Source organism: Pelobates fuscus, chromosome 2 (assembly GCF_036172605.1).
Source record: "Pelobates fuscus isolate aPelFus1 chromosome 2, aPelFus1.pri, whole genome shotgun sequence".
NCBI classification, from domain to species: Eukaryota; Metazoa; Chordata; class Amphibia; order Anura; family Pelobatidae; genus Pelobates; species Pelobates fuscus.
The window spans coordinates 370,063,867-370,084,619 of record NC_086318.1 but is presented as its reverse complement, the minus strand read 5'-3'; the positions used below and the strand labels follow the sequence as shown (position 1 = coordinate 370,084,619).

At 44.0% G+C, this 20,753-nt stretch overlaps 1 protein-coding gene across 1 annotated transcript in view; it reads left to right on the top strand.

The window, feature by feature from the left end:
• The window catches only part of LOC134585913 (inactive serine protease 54-like), a 54,236-nt gene extending 41,846 nt beyond the window's left edge, over window positions 1-12,390 (top strand). Inside the window, exons 4-5 of the mRNA XM_063441395.1 lie at window positions 7,620-7,747; window positions 12,013-12,390. Coding sequence (XP_063297465.1) covers window positions 7,620-7,747; window positions 12,013-12,381 — 497 coding nt within the window. The 3' untranslated portion in view covers window positions 12,382-12,390. The remainder of the gene's footprint in view (window positions 1-7,619; window positions 7,748-12,012) is intronic.
• Window positions 12,391-20,753: the final 8,363 nt, after the last annotated feature.

Below are 20,753 nucleotides of genomic sequence, written 5' to 3'. Positions count from 1 at the left end.
ATAGCAAGGAAAGGAATAATGTACAATACTTCTGTGGGAGAATTAACTTGTCTAGGGCAAAAAGCTTATGATGATGATACAAAGAATACAACTTGGTGGTCGGCTTCAAATGTCTCAGAACCATCTAACCCGTTTGCTAGATACGCCAATTTAAAGGATGTGTGGTTTGATTTATCCATCACATCTACCTGGAGAGCCCCAGCAAATTTGTACTGGATCTGTGGTAAGAAAGCCTATTCGGAGTTGCCACAGGACTGGGAAGGGGCATGTGTGTTGGGTATGCTCAAACCATCCTTCTTCTTGTTACCGATTGAAACAGGTGAGACTTTAGGTGTTAAAGTGTATGATGTGAATCATAGGAAGAAAAGGGGACCCATAGAGATAGGCGCCTGGGAAGATAATGAATGGCCTCCCCAGCGTATTATAGATTATTATGGGCCAGCCACGTGGGCAGAAGATGGTACCTTTGGTTATAGAACCCCTATTTATATGCTCAACCGCATTATAAGATTACAGGCGGTGGTTGAGATTATTACTAACGAGACATCACAAGCGCTCAATCTTCTAGCGAAGCATAATACCAGGATGAGGACAGCAGTATACCAAAATAGATTAGCCTTGGATTACCTTTTGGCAGTAGAGGGAGGTGTATGTGGGAAGTTTTACCTGAGCAATTGCTGTCTTCAAATAGATGACGAAGGGCAAGCAATAGCTGAGCTTACTAGCCATATGGTTAAACTAGCTCATGTGCCTACTCAGGTATGGAAAGGGTACAATCCGAGTAGTTGGTTTGGTAGCTGGTATGAGTGGTTTGGAGGGCTTAAGGCAGTGGTAGGTGGAGTCCTACTGATTTTAATGTTGTGTCTACTCCTGCCGTGTCTTATACCCTTAGTAGTTAGGTCTGTGCAAAGCCTGATAGAAAATATAGCAGAGAGGAAGGCTGCTGCACAGATAATGGCAATTTATAAATATGAGGCTCTAGATCAGGGAGAACCAATGCAGGAAGATGAGTGTTGAAGATTCACATCATAAGATAAGTCTGGTCTGGTTCAGGGTAACTTGCGGTGTAGGCAAACTAAGGTTAAGTGATGCCTCAAGTAATTGTGAAATATCAAGAGGCATCAAAGGGGGGAATGTGGTGGAATCTCGGTAAAAATAAATTTAGTAGGCCGAGATTACCACGTGGCATGTGTACGTGCATATGCTGACGTATCGATCAGTTGGTTGCACGAGGCAAGATACGATCAGTAGTGTACGGAGCATGTGCAAGAATACAGGATGTAGTATTCCCCTCCTCCATTGTGCTGGACAAGCCATGCGGTCAAGCAGGAAGTTAATTCTTATTTGTATTGATTGGTCAAGAGAATGTGCGGGTGGAGCTTAATATGGGAGGAGTTATGTGCCTATATAAGGAGCCTGCACTATTGTCCGGGGCTCAGAACTTGTTGTATTTTGGTGACGTTAGTCCCTCTGAGTCCCGATCGGTGATCCAATAAAGAATCTCTTCCTTCCTGAAGAAACCTGTGTCCATCTCTCTGTGCTTCGCTTCCGTCAGTTTCTCCGGTATCAATATGGTATGTTGCCTGGGGTAAGCACCTAAATGGACTGTACATCAACTGAGGCATTACCAATAGGGGTGACCCCCCCTTACTTCTAGGGTGAGCCCCCACTAACATATGTGCATTTAACAACTAATTGCTACACACTTCGTTATAGGGGGTGACCCTTCTACCGCTGAGATGAACCCCAAGCGATAATTTTTTCTGCCAGGTAGTGGTGAATGGATCTCTAGGGGTGACCTCCCTTTAAGCTGGGGTGACCACCAACGCATTCTGAACCCACAGAGGCACTGTAATAGAGGTGACCCCCCTTATTGGTACTATATATAGACTACATGTCGGAAAACAATACGGTGCTGACAGCATCTCCATGATGCAACACATACTCTAGAAGGTGACCCCTCAATGGTACCGTCCCCACATTATTGGGGCTTAACAAGGGTAAATCACTAACACGGTATTGAGACTGCTCACGTCTCCCAATTTCACAGGACTACAACCCCATTTATATGTAGACCGCTAATCCCGGTCGCACAGAGGGTGATCCCCTCTTCTGGCGTCCTGCCAATACTGCCTCACTAAACAGTGGGCTTTGAGTGCCTGATACCCAGGGTGGATCCCAGTTGTGCACGGAGGCTTGCTGTGTGTTAACGTGCACTTCTGTACCTCAACCAAGTCTATCTTCCGCAGACTGGAAGGTTCAAGTAACACACATCATGAGTGTCTCGCCTCAGTCTCCCACTCAAAAATTTCAGATAAATTTCAGATAAATGCTGCCAGTTGCAGCCTCAGTAGTAAAAGCCATCCCAAAGATGCTAGTACAGGGCCCACCAGAGATGACGGGCCTTGACTTCCACTTGCCACTGAAGTTATGAATTCTGAGACCTCTAAAGACCAAACAACCATGTCCAAATGACACTAATAGGGCATCAGCATGGACCCTCAGGAAAACTAAGGCAAGGCCACTTTAGAATGGATCCAACAAGTGGAACCTCGGGAACTAGTTCCCCCTCCACTACCATCTTCAGATGAGGATGACTCTCTCCCTCCTCCCTCCCTAGCGATAGTTGATGAATGGAAAGCAGAGGATTCACTCTCAGAGGAGGAAGAGTGGCAGGATATACCACTTGCGGTCCCCCTGTATGTCTCAGAAATTATTCGAGATGACCCCTTTCACAAGGGAGACTCCCGCAAATCCTCAGTCCAGGAGCAGGATGGTACATTTCTCAACACCCGCAAGGAGAGCTATCGTATACTCTACAAGACTTGATTCCCCTTTGGCTCCTCGCCCGAGTAGTGGAACTCCTTTCCTCTCCTGTTTTTCTCACCACTGACAGGACAGTAGAAATTGGCGACTGGATACCTTGGTATTTGCCATGCTGAGAATGGTCAGAGAACTGTTCCATGTAGATATCTTCGCCTCACAAACGAACACACAAACTACGAGGTACTACAGCTGGCTTCCGGACCCACAATGCAAAGCAGTGGATACATTTCTCCAACCTTGCGTTCCCACTTTCTAGAGATTGGCTAGAATCCTTTATCGTCTTCATCACAGGGATCTCCATGATACTCATCACACCACTTGGCAGAGTCAGCGTGGTTTTCGGACTCACTGGCTCTCTCTCAAGACCATCCGCTGCTCCTTTCATAGTCTCCCCTTCTCCTAATGAACTCACAAGGAGAACCTCATCCACTGATCCTACAGGACAGCGTAGAGCTGGTGACCTGGGGTCTTTCAAGGGATCTTGGTCAGTCGAGGACCTATCTCAATAGACTAGAGACCTCTAATGGGACTCATGGGCTCAAGGATTTAGACATAGCTACATCTCTGTATGTAACATTTGGAGTTGCGGGTGTTTGCAGAATAACTATGATCTCGTTACGGCACCTATCACTATAGTTTAAAAATTTTCAGCACACCTTTTTTTCGGGTGATTCATACCGTTCCATCAACGTGATAATCAGCTATCTCGGCAGCTCACTCTTCACTTCAGGGCATACTGGTTAGTCAGGACCCTTTGGTATATTGCTTATTATATATTATATATTGCTAAACTATTCAGACCCCTAGTCAGGGCCGGATTTAGATGAAAAGAGGCCCTAGGCTATTTCACTTATGAGGCCCTTTCACCTCCCATTTTTAAGTTTGTAAATTACATGAGAGAAAATACATCATTACTGTGATATATATCAATATGTTAAATGAAACATGTTGTGATTGGTACTAACCTTTATAAAAAATGTGGCACGGATAATAAATAAATAAAAAGTCGAGATGAGGAGAGGGGGGGTGATTGTAAGAGGGAGGGGGTTGATGAGGAGAGGGGACTGATTGTGAGAAGGGGGGTGATTGTGAGAGGGAGTGGGTGATGAGGAGAGGGGGGGTGATTGTGAGAGGGATGATTGTGAGGGGGGGTGACTGTGAGAGGGAGGGGGGTGATGAGGAGAGGGGGGGGGTGATTGGGAGAGGGAGGGGGTGATGAGGAGAGGGGGGGTGATGAGGAGAGGGGGGTGATTGTAAAAGGGGGTGATTGTGAGAGGGAGGGGTGATGAGGAGAGGTGGGGTGATTGTGAGAGGGATGATTGTGAGGGGGTGACTGTGAGAGGGAGGGGGTGATGAGGAGAGGGGGTGATTGTGAGAGGGAGGGGGTGATGAGGAGGGGGGTGATTGTGAGAGGGAGGGGGTGATGAGGAGAGGGGGGTGATTGTGAGGGGGATGATTGTGAGTGGGGGGGTGATTGTGAGAGGGGGTGATGAGGAGAGGGGGGTGATTGTGAGGGGGGATGATTGTGAGGGGGGGTGATTGTGAGAGGGAGGGGGTGATGAGGAGAGGGGGGGTGATTATGAGAGGGAGGGGGTGATGAGGAGAGGGGGGTGATGGTGAGGGGGGATGATTGTGAGAGGGGGGTGATTGGGAGAGGGAGGGGGTGATGAGGAGAGGGGGGTGATCAGGAGAGGGGGTGATTGTGAGAGGGAGGGGTGATGAGGAGAGGGGGGTGATTGTGAGAGGGGGTGATTGTGAGAGGGGGTGATTGTGAGAGGGGGTGATTGTAAGAGGGAGGGGGTGATGAGGAGATGAGGAGGGATGATTGTGAGAGGGGGGTGATTGTGAGAGGGAGGGGTTGATGAGGAGAGGGGGTGATCAGGAGAGGGGGGTGATTGTGAGAGGGAGGGAGTGATGAGGAGAGGGGGGTGATTGTGAGAGGGGGTGATTGTGAGAGGGGGTGATTGTAAGAGGGAGGGGGTGATGAGGAGATGATGAGGGGTGATTGTGAGAGGGAGGGGTGATTGTGAGAGGGAGGTGATGAGGAGAGGGGGGTGATGAGGAGAGGAGGATGATTGTGAGGGGGGATGATTGTGAGGGGGGTTATTGTGAGAGGGAGGGGGTGATGAGGAGAGGGGGGTGATCAGGAGAGGGGGGTGATTGCGAGAGGGAGGGGGGTGATGAGGAGAGGGGGTGATTGTGAGGAGGGATGATTGTGAGAGGGGGGGTGATTGTGAGAGGGAGGGGGTGATGAGGAGAGGGGGTGATCAGGAGAGGGGGGTGATTGTGAGAGGGAGGGGGTGATGAGGAGAGGGGGGTGATTGTGAGAGGGGGTGATTGTGAGAGGGGGTGATTGTAAGAGGGAGGGGGTGATGAGGAGAGGGGGGTAATTGTGAGAGGGAGGGGGTGATGAGGAGAGGGGGGGTTATTGTGAGAGGGAGGGGGTGATGAGGAGGGGGGTGACTAAAAAAATTACCTTAAATCCCTGGTGGTCCAGTGGGGGCTGCCTGGTGGTCCGGTGGGGTCCCTGGTGGTCCGGTGGCCCTCATTTCTGGCCAGAGCTGCAGACCATGGATCTCGCAAGACCCAATCAGAGCATTGCCGTGGTAACCAGCGTCAACGCTCTGATTGGGCAGTGCACGCGAGTTCCATGGTCTGCAGCTCTGCACATTGCGGAGCTGCAGACATCCGGTCTCGGCGATCGCGGCAGGAGGGGCATTGCAGTCTGCCCCGGGCACCCCCCTAGTAAGTGGCACCCGGGGCGGACCGTTCCCCACTTAGTACGCCACTGGTCATATCATATGCGTAGAATTTCTCCTTATTTTCGGTTCAGTGTTTTAGTGTTCACTGTTTTTAGAATAGTGTCGTTTTTATTTTGCTAACAATTTGAATGTAGGCTCCTCTTGATCTTGAGGTCCTAGGCTGAAGCCTAGTTAGCCTATCGGTTAGCCCTGCCCCTAGTCCCGAAATACACTCGGTATGGGATGTAGATGTAGTTCTCCGCTTCCTACAGGATTGGCCAGATGATTTGGATCTTTTGCTTTGACAATTGTTGGCGAAGATCACACTACTTTTGTCTCGTTTCATTCCATCGGGTTACAGACATTCTAGTGTTATTTACGTGAATGGTTTCTCCATTTCTCACTTTACTATGTTATGTGGAGGTTACTGCATCGTCACAGTCAGGCCAAGTTCTTATTCATTTTTTTTCCTCCGACATGCATGCATCCTTTGCTTTTCGGGCACAGCGTTAAAAATGCAAAATACGAAGCCTCCTGTCATGTTGTAAAATTGTAGATTATGCTAACGTAGTGTACCTATAATCTTAATTTTAATTATAACAGGAGACGAGTATTTTCCCATCCCTTGGCTTCCCTCCCTTTAACAGCTATTGTATTTTAGTCTGTTTACTTTTTCTTTTTGGTTTCTCCAGTTACGGATTTCATACTGATTGTATAAGTCTAGATAGGCTGATCTGTCTTGTGGTAGTGCACGAGTGTTGTTGTCTGCTGCAGAATGTGGATATACTGTATAGTACATCTCATATGCAATATCCTAAATTGATACGTATAATTATATATACTAATATATCATTTCTTATTGATTATCGATGTTATGTGGACATCCGCTTATTACCATTGCATTTCATTTGTTTCTGTTCTATTCAGTGTGATCCTCTTCTATGGTTTCAGGATTGGACAGGATTTCGACTATATCTACTATTGTCAAGTGTTTGCAAAGTTCTCGTTATGGTTCCTGAATTTGTATTAGACTTTTAATTCACACCAAAGAAAGAGGAGGAGCTATGCCTGTCAGGGCTTTATATGAAATGTGTCACTTGTTTTGATTGGTTTAAGTTTTATGATTGACTTGTGCTGCTGGAGGCATAAGTAAAGAAAGTTATGCAAAATATGAAGCCTCCCTCATTATTAAAATTACCTTATATGTCCTACTGGGAAAAGGAACCAGAATAGACACCTGAGAAGCAACCTGCTGAATCTGATAGTATCGACAGAATGCTCCACTATGTACCTATATCTTCAGGGTGATCCGTGAACAAAATGTCAAAGATTCCCCTGCCAGTTTAGTATAGGTTGTCAAGAATCATATCCCACCAGGTCTTCTCCTTTCTCCCTTCTCCTCTAACATACACAAAAGCCATAAATAAGGGTCCCGGGATGTTCATTCCTTAATTCTTATATCTCATTCTAACTGTTTTTCTGTGTTTCCCCTTACCGCCTTTCTCTCTCATTTTACTTAATGTTACTGCATCCAAGTGCCACAATGATGTTGAAATGTTCCATATACTTTAGCTATAGTACAGGACAAACCTGGTTATATGTAAACAATTACCTATAATGTTTATAAGCATACATTGTCAGATTCCAGATTAACTTGCACATTAATTTTTGTTTGCTGATCATATAATTTATGTCTCCTCATTGTTAATATTACTGGATAGATAATTACTTTGTCAACTGTTGGCACATTAACCTTGTACCATGTGGCATGTGTTGCTGTCTTTTCTTGCACGTTAAAACTCAATAAATATGTATACACTAAAAAATAAAATTATGATGTTACTGTTATTTAGCTGGTTTTCCCACAAAACATGCTATTTGAATTGTGGGACCTAGGAAATTAAATCATAAGGCTAAAATAAAAACATAAAAAAGAGAAATATATATGTCTTCATTATTGCCTAATTGTGGCTTTTGTATGAGTTAGGAATTTAGGAATGTAGGAATTAAATTAATTCACATAGATAAAAGTCATAATTTATTTTTCTCCAGCAATACCTTTGCCTGCAGAAGTTCTGGAGAAGTTGCCAGTGATCCCTAAAGACGTCTGTACTGATCACCAGAACACAGAACTACTGTGCGGGAATTTTGGCGATTTACCTGCAGGACAACGTATTACAGTAAGCTGCTTAACATTCTCAGTTTAACCAGATCAGATTCAACATTCAGTCTATCAATTTGCATTATAGGTTTAGAATGTTCCCATTATATATATGTGTGTGTGTGTAAAAAACAGAAAACATTTGTATCTTGTAATACCTTTTTTTTATTGGACTAACGGAATTTTTTAATGACATGCTTTCGGGAGAACCTCCCTTTCTCAAGTCTAAAGCATTTAGATGCTTTTAGACTTGAGAAAGGGAGGTTCTCCTGAAAGCATGTCATTAAAAAATTCTGTTATTTCAATAAAAAAGGTATTACAAGATACAATTTTTATCTGTTTTTCACATCTACATTACTGGACTAATACGGCTACAATCTTTAACTGAACACTATATATATATATATATATATATATACACACACACAGACATTGCACAGAGAAAATCATGAAACAACTTGTTGGTTGATGAAAGAACCTCAGTACATCTTTAGTGCGTTAACCCCTAAAGGATTACTTAAATATAAGTGACCCAAATTAATATATTTGAAATGCAATGTTTTCTGATATGTCCCATGCCACACACACATGTTTATTCCCACACACTAAATTTGCTCATTGTCAACTTACATAAAAAAACAATACCCTCAAAGTGTGTGTATATACACACACACACACACACACACACATATATATATATAACACTTAAACAACACAATGTAACTCCAAGTCAACCACACTTCTGTGAAATCCAACTGTCCACTTAGGAAGCAACACTGAGTGACAATCAATTTCACATGCTGTTGTGCAAATGGGATAGACAACAGGTGGAAATTATAGGCAATTAGCAAGACACCCCCAATAAAGTGGTGACCACAGACCACTTCTCAGTTCCTATGCTTCCTGGCTGATGTTTTGGTCATTTTTGATTGCTGGCAGTGCTTTCACTCTAGTGGTAGCATGAGACGGAGTCTACAACCCACACAAGTGGCTCAGGTAGTGCAGCTCATCCAGGATGGCACATCAATGGGAGCTGTGGCAAGAAGGTTTGCTGTGTCTGTCAGCATAGTGTCCAGAGCATGGAGGCGCTACCAGGAGACAGGCCAGTACATCAGGAGACGTGGAGGAGGCTGGAGGAGGGCAACAACCCAGCAACAGGACTGCTACCTCCGCCTTTGTGCATGGAGGAACAGGAGGAGCACTGCCAGAGCCCTGCAAAATGACCTCCAGCAGGCCACAAATGTGCATGTGCTTGCTCAAACGGTCAGAAACAGACTCCATGAGGGTGGTATGAGGGCCCGACATCCACTGGTGGGGTTGTGCTTACAGCCCAACACCGTGCAGGACGTTTGGCATTTGCCAGAGAACACCAAGATTGGCAAATTCGCCACTGGCGCCCTGTGCTCTTCACAGATGAAAGCAAGCAGGTTCACACTGAGCACATGTGACAGAGTCTGTAGATGCCGTGGAGAACGTTCTGCTGCCTGCAACATCCTCCAGCATGACCGGTTTGGCACTGGGTCAGTAATGGTGTGGGGTGGCATTTCTTTGGAGGGCCGCACAGCCCTCCATGTACTCCCCAGAGGTAGCCTGACTGCCATTAGGTACCGAAATGAGATCCTCAGACACCTTGTGAGACCATATGCTGGTGCGGTTTGCCCTGGGTTCCTCCTAATGCAAGAAAATGCTAGACCTCATGTGGCTGGAGTGCAGTTCCTGCAAGATAAAGGCATTGATGCTATGGACTGACCCACCCGTTCCCCAGACCTGAATCCAATTGAGAACATCTGGAACATCATGTCTCGCTCCATCCACGTTGCACCACAGACTGTCCAGGAGTTGGCAGATGCTTTAGTCCAGGTCTGGGAGGAGATCCCTCAGGATACCCTTCGCCACCTCATCAGGAGCATGCACAGGCATTGTAGGGAGATCATACAGGCACATGGAGGCCACACACACTACTGAGCCTCATTTTTACTTGTTTTAAGGACATTACATCAAAGTTGGATCAGCCTGTAGTGTGTTTTTCCACTTTAATTTTTAGTGTGACTCAAAAATTTGATTTCCATTTTTTTATTTTCGGGTGATTTTGTTGTCAACACATTCAACTATGTAAAGAACAAAGTATTTCAGAAGAATATTTAATTCATTCAGATCTAGGATGTGTTATTTTTGTGTTCCCTTAATTTTTTTTGAGCAGTGTATATATATACATATGTGTTCTGATGATGTGTCCTGATGAAAGCTCCAAACGAGAGTGTAACGGATTGCCTGGCACCCCGACTGGGTACTTCCGTTAAAGGATGCTCCTAGCGCTCCTGAGGACTCCCAGCACTCCACCAGACACCATAACCACTGTAGACTCCCACGAACCGCCGCAGCTGGGTTGGGGTCTCGCCACGCTACCCACTCTGGACCCAAGACCAGGGTCTAGCTTCCAGTAGATGGACCTCTCAGAATTCCAAAGAGCAGGCACAGGAACAGCTCTTAGCAGAGCTCAGCAATAAAACCCTGGGGAGTATTGTGATTATAGCAATCCCCAAAGTGTAGTTCTCCAATCCCCCAAACATGAGTCGAGACTTCATGAAGGTACAAGATGATCTGAGGTGCTAGCACACCCAGTCTGCTTTTATTTCCATCTTACACATAAAAGCCCGCCCACAGGGGCGGGGTAAAACAGCCAATAGCATAACGGTTACAACCCACAAGTTCCCTCCCCTCAGATAACCAGTTAACATAATTATTACAGCCAGGGAAAATACCGTTTTTATACATGCGCTATAACTTTAAAACCGTACATCAAATCTTCCCAAAAACCACATATTTGGAATCAGCCCACTTTAAACATACACCCTTCCAAAAATCAGCCAAATCCCCCCAGTGGATCAAAAGTTAGCTGGAGGTCCCTTTATGACCGACCGCAAGCACAATTTCCTGCCCAAAACAGTTCCATAGATTTGGGCTGTGCGGTCAGTCAATTTCATGCCGAAAAAACGACTAAGTCCCATTTCGAACGGAGCTGCAAGTTCCGTATGGGAGAAGGTAAGGGTCAGCGGTGTTCGGCAAAATGTGTAGCCGATTTCAGTTCCACAGAATCTTTAGCATACACCGCTGACCGCGTTCGACTGAACAAAGATGGCCGCCGCCACGTGCAATTAACCGGCAGTAACCTCACAGCCTGGGAGGTAAATTGCCTGCACACTTTAGCTTCTGGGTGGTCCGCCTGTGTGGTACTTGGTTCAGTAAGCCCTATTTACTGAACCAAGTGGGAGAGAGCCAGGGGCAAGTTATTTTACAGGTCTGGGGACATAGTCTTAAAGGGGCATTGTTCAGCAAAGTCACAATATGTCCCCAGACGGTTCTTAAAGGGCCATACACACCAATAAAAGTCCATACGTTTTCAGGGGCCATAGTCTTAAAGGGTATTGTTACCCAAAGTCTCAATATGTCCCCAGACAGTTCTTAAAGGGCCAGCAGCAGTACAATAAAATACCATTCACTGTACTTAAAGGGCCAGCAGTCGCACAATAAAATACAATATGCCCCAAATAATCCAGGGGCCATAGTCAGCAGGTAGGAGGCGGGCAAACAAGCTTCTCCAGGGCCCAGTGGCGAGGTTGGTTTCATCACAGGGAGCTGAAACGTTGACCCTCTGGATTGACTTATAATAAACCAACGGATTTTTTGGAAGACCTAGAGTGCCGGTATCATTTTTCTATTTCTGTATATTGTATTTAGACTGAGCACCAGGCAATATCTGTACCTATAGTTGGAGTGCTAGAATACCCAATCTTTGTGTATATATATATATATATATATATATATATATATATATATATATATATGCAGAATCTGGCACTCTACCTTTAAATCAATGTCCAAAGAAATAGCCTCGGTGCTGCAGAGCGTGGATACACAGAAGAAAATATGAAAAGAGCACTCCAGAGGACTTAATAATTGGATTTTATAGGTGTATAAACAGGATCAATGTTTCGACCCAAAGGTCTTTATCAAGATCTTAAAGACCTTTGGGTCGAAACGTTGATCCTGTTTATATACCTATAAAATCCAATTATTAAGTCCTCTGGAGTGCTCTTTTCATCTTTTCTTCTGTATATATATATATATATATATATTCATATACACTCACACACACATATATATATATATATATATATATATATAAATATATATGTGTGTGTGTGTGTCTTATTCATGTTAAAGCTTTACAGCCTTTTAGTGGGATTGATAGTATTTTATCGGTATTTTATCTTATTCTTTTAGGTAGATTCGGGAGACTCTCTCGTGTGTCAATTTGGTTTGAAGAAGATCTGGACTTTAATTGGATTAGTGAGCAAACCAGTTTATAAAAGAGATTCAACCATTAAATTTGTAATAACAGCATACTATATCACTTGGGTTAAACAATACACAGCTGCGGCGGGAAAGCCAGTTATTCCAGCAATTGATTCGGGTGACAGCCAAGGAACCGTGGCTAGTGATGAGGTAACCAATCAAACAGTTACCGTTGAGGAAAACCCTGACCTAACAATGGAAGAACAGAATGTAGCAGTCATGCTGGATTCTGTAACATTTGTTGTAGCATTTCCAACTTGCTACCTTGTGTTTTGCATGATCTTTGTAGACAAGTGAAAAGGCTTGTCTAATACCCATCACAAGAAAATACATTTGAGAAATCTATTGCTTGCCTTCATTTCTTCATTCAAATGGTTATTGCATACATAAAACCAGAAAATAGACTGTTCCATGAAAATAAGCAGATACATAAATGCCATGTGCAACCTCCAGGGGCATGAACAAGTTCCTCCATGGGTACACTCAAAAAAATGCCATAATGGCGGAACAGTGGCAGAACTTCCGCCGGTGCAGCCTTTGGCATTTCTGAATGGGGCCTGGTCAGACGCAGTGGTCTTTAAAAGCGCGGCAGAGTCCCTGTAATATTGCTGATTCTGGGAGGAAGTGAGTCCGATTCAGGGAGAAGGGAAGCAGGCAAAGGAGTGGGGCGCAGTGCCAGCCCCAGGCCCACACTCCTATCAGACTAAGCCAGCACCAGGACCCCAAGGAAGCCATCCTGCACATAAAAGGAGGGTGGCTAAAATATAAAATCTATCACGTGTGTGTGTGTGTGTGTGTGTGTGTGTGTGTGTGTGTGTGTGTGTGTATGTAAGTGTGTATCTATGTGTGTCAGTGTGTTTGTATGTGTTTATTAGTATGTGTGTAATTCAGTGTATGTATATGTGTGTGCATTTGTGTGTGTGTGCCAAAGTATCCGTTTGTGTGTCTCAATGTGTATGTAAATCTGTGTGGCTGTGTAAGTGTATATGTGCATACTTCCCTGCATGTAATCGCCAACACTACAGGCAAACAAACCCTTGCAATCAAACACTGGGGCTGAGGAGGAGCAGGGAGTGCCTGGAGAAGCAGGGGAAGCCTGTGGCATAGAAACAGCAGGTAAAGTCTGGTGCAGAGAAAATATGGGAGAAGTGGCAGAGAAAAATTCATAAACTTGAAATAACAGCAATTATTTTAATTACAAACATCTTGCTAATATGATGGGTACAATTTATGAAAACGAGCTGCAAAGAGGTACTCAACAGAACAAAGGTTTGGAATTACTGCTCTGGACCAATGGTTTCTGGACGAAGACTCTGCTTCTTTCCGCTGAGAGCACAGGACTTATTTTGTGTATTTGTATTTGCTTTTTTTTTTTTATCACACACCCATGTTACAATGCTGCCATCCATCCCATGTGTTCCCACAGGGGCGGGCCTTAGGGGTGTGCAAGCTGTGCGGTTGCACAGGGCGCCATCGCAGCAGGTGTTTCTGTGTGTGAAACTGTCTGTTACTGTGCATTTGTCTGACTGTCTGTAACTCTGTGTGTGTGAGAGAAAAAAACTGTCTGTAACTGTGTGTGTGACTTTCTGTAACTGTGTGTGTGTGTGTCTGTCTGTAACTGGGTGTTCTTGTCTGGACCTCTGTGTGTGGGTCTGTCTGTACTTGCGTGTGTGTGTGTGTGTGTGTGTGTGTGTGTGTGTGTGTAACTGTCTGCCTGTAAATGTGCATCTGTCTGCCTGTAAATTTGTCTGTGTGACTGTCTGCCTGTGTGTACAACTGTGTTCCTCTGACTGCCTGTACCCAGGGCTCAAGTCCTGCAGGAACGCGTAGGAACGCGTAGGAACGCGTAGGAACGGCGTTCCTGCACTTTCTTCACAGCAGGAATGCAGTTCCCATTGCTCCTGCAGGCACTAACCAGGGGGCTGCAGAAAATGTTGCCCCCAAATGCCCCCGTTTCCCCCTGTCATGGCGGGCGCCTATATGACGCCATATTCCGGCTCCCGGCGTCAGTAGACAGCCCGTGAGGGAGCTATGCTGGGAGAACGTAGCTCCTCACTGCAGCCCTACTGGACCCCAGGAACCCATCCATGCCAGCTTTCCCAAAAGGTAGGGAGGCTGGGTGGGTGGGAAGCATTAATTATAACTAGAAAAGCTACAATTTCTGGGGAAATTGTGTGAAGTGTTCTTGCCTCCACCATTAGTCTACAACTGGAGTGGACGGAGTAACTGGGTGAAGTGGCTTGAGTAACTGTGGAAAGGTTGGACTGGGCAGAGTAACTTTATGGAGTGGGCAGTGTAACTGTGTGGAGTGTTTGGAGTGAGTAAAGATAGTAAACATTACACTAACCAATTGATTGATCAAATTTGAAAAAGTGCACATGGCAAGCTTTAAAGAGTGAGAAATGCATTTCAACTTTTATTTATTTATATAGCACATTTAATTGCAACGTTGTTGCCCAAAGTGCTTCACAGTTACATTAAAACATACATTTATAAAAAACATTAGCAGGTGTACAAAAGGCCATGTCTATGACATCACTTGCTGCTCCAGCCTGGCACAGGTCAGAGTATTTTGGTGGTTGCCATCTTCAAACGGTCGTATTTTAAAAACTATACATCCTACAGCAAAGAGCTTTATATTGTGAGAATCACAAGACCCAGACCTACAATTTGATGAATAGTCTCTGAAGTATTAAAAAGTAAGGCACAGTCGCAGTTTAGAAATTGCCCTTCAAGTTTGAGCTGGCTAGAGTGAAGTTTCAATGAATGTCAATGGACGGCGTGAGTTGCAAACAAATGGTCATATTGTGGAAACTATATGGACTATGGCTTAGCCGTGGACATTTCTAGTGGCAGCAGGGATAGCTGAACGTTTTGATATAAGATTTGTGTAGGTGGGCTTGAAAATGAGGGAGTGGTGGCAGTTTAGAAATCATGTCCTGATTTTTCAGCTTTTGCCAGCTCCCACTCTAGTTTTGAACATTTTGCCATTCATTCCTATGGGACCAATTTTGCCACAAGAGCGACGATATTCCGTGAACCATTCGGCGAAACGTTCCACAAAGTAATAGCAATCCAATGGGGAACAATCCGCACGTTATATTTCTGTCTTGTTATGGATAAAATGCCTATTTATTCTGTGTATAAAACAGTGGGAGGAGTTAGTGTGGTAAATTTGGCTATAATAAGAATAAGAATTATATTTATGTGAGATAACATTAAGTGGTCTTGCTATGCAAGAACACTTACGGTAATAATATTAATAATTTGTATGTATTTATGTTAGTGTATGTATGTCTGTTAGTGTATGTGTGTGTATGTCTGTTAGTGTATATGTGTGTATGTGTGTATGTTAGTGTATGTGTGTCTGTTAGTGTGTGTATGTATGTCTGTTAGTGTATGTGTGTATGTATGTCTGTTAGTGTATGTGTGTGTTTGTGTCAGTGTATGTGTGTGTGTATGTCTGTTAGTGTATGTGTGTGTATTAGTGTATGTCAATGTGTATTTGTGTGTGTGTGTGAGTGTTTTACGTCTGTTATCGCATGTACGTGTCTGTGTATGAGTGTATGTGTGTCTGTTAGTGTATGCATGTGTATGTTTGTGAGTGTCTGTCAAATCAGTGAGAGTCTGTTTGTCATTTATTGTGTGTGTGAATGAGTGTGTGTCAGTGAATGTGTGTGTGTTAAATCAGTGACGTCTGTGTGTTTGTCATTGAGTGTGTGTTACTGTCAGTGTGTATCTGCCAGTGTGTGTCAGTGAATGTGTGTGTGTCTGTCAGAGTGTGTGCCTAAAGGGACACTATAGGCACCCAGACAACTTAAGCTCATTGAAGTGGTCTGGGTGCAGTGTCCCAGTCCCCTTGAACCTGCAAGTGTAATTATTGCAGTTTCTCAGAAACTGCAATATTTACCTTGAGGGGTAACTCCGCCTCTAGTGGCTGTCTACCAGACAGCCACTAGGGGGACTTTCAGGTGGTTAGGTGACCAAAAGTCGCCTAGCTGATGCTGGACGTCCTCACGCTGTGCATGAGGACATCCAGCATCTGCTAAATACCTATAGCATTTTAACCCCTTCAGTGTCTCAGAAACTGCAATATTTACCTTGAGGGGTAACTCCACCTCTAGTGGCTGTCTACCAGACAGCCACTAGGGGGACTTTCAGGTGGTTAGGTGACCAAAAGTCGCCTAGCTGATGCTGGACGTCCTCACGCTGTGCATGAGGACATCCAGCATCTGCTAAATACCCATAGCATTTTAACCCCTTCAGTGTCGAGTGGGGCATGGGAGGACATGAGGGAGGGGGGCTCTATAGGAAATTATAGTGCCAGGAAAACAGTTTTGTTTTCCTGGCACTGTAGCATTCCTTTAAAAGGAGCAGGAAAAGATGGAGTCTTAAGAGGAAGGGGTGGGTTCTTAATCAGAAAGAGGTGAACCCTTGACAGGAAGGGATGGTAAATTTAGATTAGGGGGTGCCCGGGTTTAATCGTGCCTATGGCCACACAAAATTAAAATACACCACTGGCTGCTATCCCATGAGTATTGGTAGTCTGAGCGCAGGACTTATTTTTGTGTAAATATTGAATAACGACCACATTGAAGTTTTACGGAAGGGGTCGAAATTTGCTCCAAATTTTCGATATGTACATAGATTTAAATGAATGTTTAACCCCTTAACGCTGTTACGGCGTTCTATGCCGTCCCGCATTAAAAGGGCTTTAAAGCCGTTGCGGCGGCATAGAAGGCTGTAACGGCTTTGAGCCCCTGGAGGTCCGGTGGACTTACCTCTGCCGTGATCCTCTTCTGGAGGGCTGCCTGACAGCCCAGGTAGCCCTCCCCCCAGCAAATGAGGCCCCCGGGGGCCATGTGATCGCTCCCATAGCTGGCTGTGGATCTGCCAGCAGGGGGACTGTCTGAGCTGTCAGACAGTCCCCCTGCTAGTAGGAGGTGTAAAAAAAATATTATTAGACATGTTTAAAATTAACTAAAAGTATTTATATATATATATATAATATATGTATATCTATTATATATATATATAATAGATATACATATTATATATATATATATGTAACGTCATACAAAGTGTATTTTAATATTAATATAAACAGAGAACAGAAAAAATATAAGACCATGGGTATATCCCCGTACACTCTACCCCCAAAACAAGGGACAGTGTCGGGTCTAGCCCAAAGTCTTATGTACCGCGAAGAGACTCCAGGGGTCTCAAGGGGCGCAACCCCAAAGTAGACAAAGTACAAAAAACAAGGAATAGATGCCGCTAGTCTCAGTGCATACAAAGCCCTGAGATCAGCTGCATCTCCTGGAAATATGTATAGCTGTGTAGTTGTTACTATATACTGGCTAAAAAATGTGTAATATTGTATTATAGAGACCAAAACATATTAAATAATAAAAATATATACTTTTGTTTATTTATTATGTTTTGGTCTCTATAATACAATATTAAAAATTTTTTAGCCAGTATATAGTAACAACTACACAGCTATACATATTTCCAGGAGATGCAGCTGATCTCAGGGCTTTGTATGCACTGAGACTATTACTTGTTTTTTGTACTAATATTAATATAAGTGCAAATATTAGTATTAAAATACACTTAGAATGCCGTTACATATATATAATATGTATATATATTATATATATATATATATAATAGATATATACAGATATATTATATATACCGTATTTTTTGCTCCATAAGACGCACTTTTTTTCCCCTCAAAAGTGAGGGGAAATGTCTGTGCGTCTTATGGAGCGAATATGAAGCTTTACTTACCTGTCTTGCAGCGTTGGCCGGCAGCACAGGGCGCACCGCGGTAGTGGAACTTGAATTTCATGTTCCGGTTTCCGGCGGGACTGAAAGGAAGTGTGCACAAGCTGAGTGCGCACTTCCTTTCAGTCCCGCCGGAAACCGGAACATGAAATTCAAGTTCCACTACCGCGGTGCGCCCTGTGCTGCCGGCCAACGCTACAAGACAGCTAAGTAATTATGGGACAAGGGGAGGGGGACAGTATGGGAGAGAAGAATATGGGGAGGGGGATGAAGTCTATGGGGAGGGGATGAAGTCTATGGGGAGGGGGGGGATGAAGTCTATGGGGAGGGGGGGATGAAGTCTATGGGGAGGGGGGATGAAGTCTATGGGGAGGGGGGGGATGAAGTCTATGGGGAGGGGGGGGATGAAGTCTATGGGGAGGGGGGGATGAAGTCTATGGGGGGGATGAAGTCTATGGGGAGGGGGGGATGAAGTCTATGGGGAGGGGGGGATGAAGTCTATGGGGAGGGGGGGGATGAAGTCTATGGGGAGGGGGGGATGAAGTCTATGGGGAGGGGGGGATGAAGTCTATGGGGAGGGGGGGGATGAAGTCTATGGGGAGGGGGGGGATGAAGTCTATGGGGAGGGGGGGATGAAGTCTATGGGGAGGGGGTGGATGAAGTCTATGGGGAGGGGGTGGATGAAGTCTATGGGGAGGGGGTGGGTGAAGACTATGGGGAGGGGGTTAGTGAAGACTATGGGAGAGAGTAGAAGACTATGGGAGGGGGGGGACACTATGGGACAGGGGAGAAAAAAAATATTCTGTACAAACTGTCCCATAGTAAGAAACACTATGGGACAGTTTGTTCAGAATATTTTTTTCTGGGTTTCTTCCTCTAAAAACTATGGTGAGGTGCGTCTTATGGAGCGAAAAATACGGTATATATATATATATACATATAATTACAATAATAAAAAAAAAAAATAATAAAAAAAAAATATTGAAACAAAATTTAAAATAAATTATATATTCATATGTAATTCCATTCTAACTGTATTTTGTTATTAATATATATATATATATATATATTGGTAACAAAATACACTTAGAATGACATTCTATATATATCGATCTATATATAAAATACAAATAACCGCAAATATACATATATATATAAATACATATAATTACATAAAAGATTACATTAGTATACACGTAGAATTTAAATACCTATAATTGCATATATATTAAAATTCTACGTGTATATTTAAATAATCTTTTAACGTAATTATGTGATCTGATTAATTAGAATTTGATTGACATGCCTGACAACACAGGGAGAAAGGGCAGAGAATGTAATTCGCAAGCACTATATTTGACCCTGTAACTCTCCAAAACACCATAAAACCTGTACATAGGGGTTACTGTTTTACTCGGGAGACTTCGCTGAACTCAAATATTAGTGTTTCCAAATGATAAATTGTATTATAATGATGATTTTTCGCATTTTTTACAAATGAACGGCACTTTCATGGACTATATTATTGTTGTAATATGTTTTACTGTTTTAAAACACTAATATTTGTGTTTAGTGAAGTCTCCCGAGAATAACAGTACCCCCCATGTACAGGTTTTATGGTATTTTGGAACGTTAGAGAGTCACTTATAAGGCTTGCATTTAATTTTTTATACATTGAAATTTGCCAGATTGGTTATGTTGCCTTTGAGAGCATATGGTAGCCCAGGAATGAGAATTACCCCCATGATGGCATACCATTTGCAAAAGTAGACAACCCAAGGTATTGCAAGTGGGGTATGTCCAGTCTTTCTTAGTAGCCACTTAGTCACAAACACTGGCCAAATATTAGTTTTTTGCTTTTTTCACACAAAAACAAATATGAATGCTAACTTTGGTCAGTGTTTGTGACTAAGTGACTACGAAAAAAGACTAAACATACCCCACTTTCAATACCTTGGGATGTCTACTTTTTCAAATGATATGCCATTATGGGGGAAATTCTCATTTCTGGGCTACCACACCGTCTCAAATTACTAATCTGGCAAATTTCAATTTGAAAATGGAACGTTCTATATTTGACCCTGTAACTTTCCAAAACACCATAAAACCTGTTAATGGGGGTACTGTTGTACTCGTGAGACATCGCTGATTACAAATATGTGCATTTTTTGTTTTGCAGTAAAACCTAACAGTATTATGACAGTAACAGCTAAAATGTCAGACGGAAATACAAATTAAAAAAAAATCTTATTTTCTCACATTTATTTACATTTTATTCATAATAAATTATGTTCCATATATGAATAGTTGATGATAAATTAAAGCACTGTTTCTCCTGAACAAAATTATATACAATAAGTGTGGGTGCACTTAATGTGACAGCGGTGAATTACGGTTGAACAGACATATAGCGTAAATTCCAGTCCTCCCCCCCTGGCCCCCACCCCTGAGCAGTGGGTGGGGGCCCTAAATACTAATAAGGGGGGGACCTAATGTCATCCACTCTGCCCCCACCCCTGGGAGGGGGGTTAACATTATTTTAGGGCCCCCACCCGCCGCCAGGGGGGAGGACATTAGGTCCTCCCCCCTTATTTTACTGTAGGGCCCCCACAAACCGCTCAGGGGTGGGGGACAGGAGGGAGGACATTAGGTGCCCCCCCTTATTTTACTGTAGGGCCCCCACCCACCGCTCAGTGGTGGAGGCCAGGGGGGAGGACATTATGTCCCCCCTATTCTGATTTAGGGCCCCCACCCGCCGCTCAGGGGTGGGGGCCCGGGGGGAGGACAATAGGTTCCCCCCCCCCATTATTTGATATTAGGGCCCCCACCCGCCGCTCAGGGGTGGGGGCGGGTGGGGGCTCGGGAAGTGGGACCTT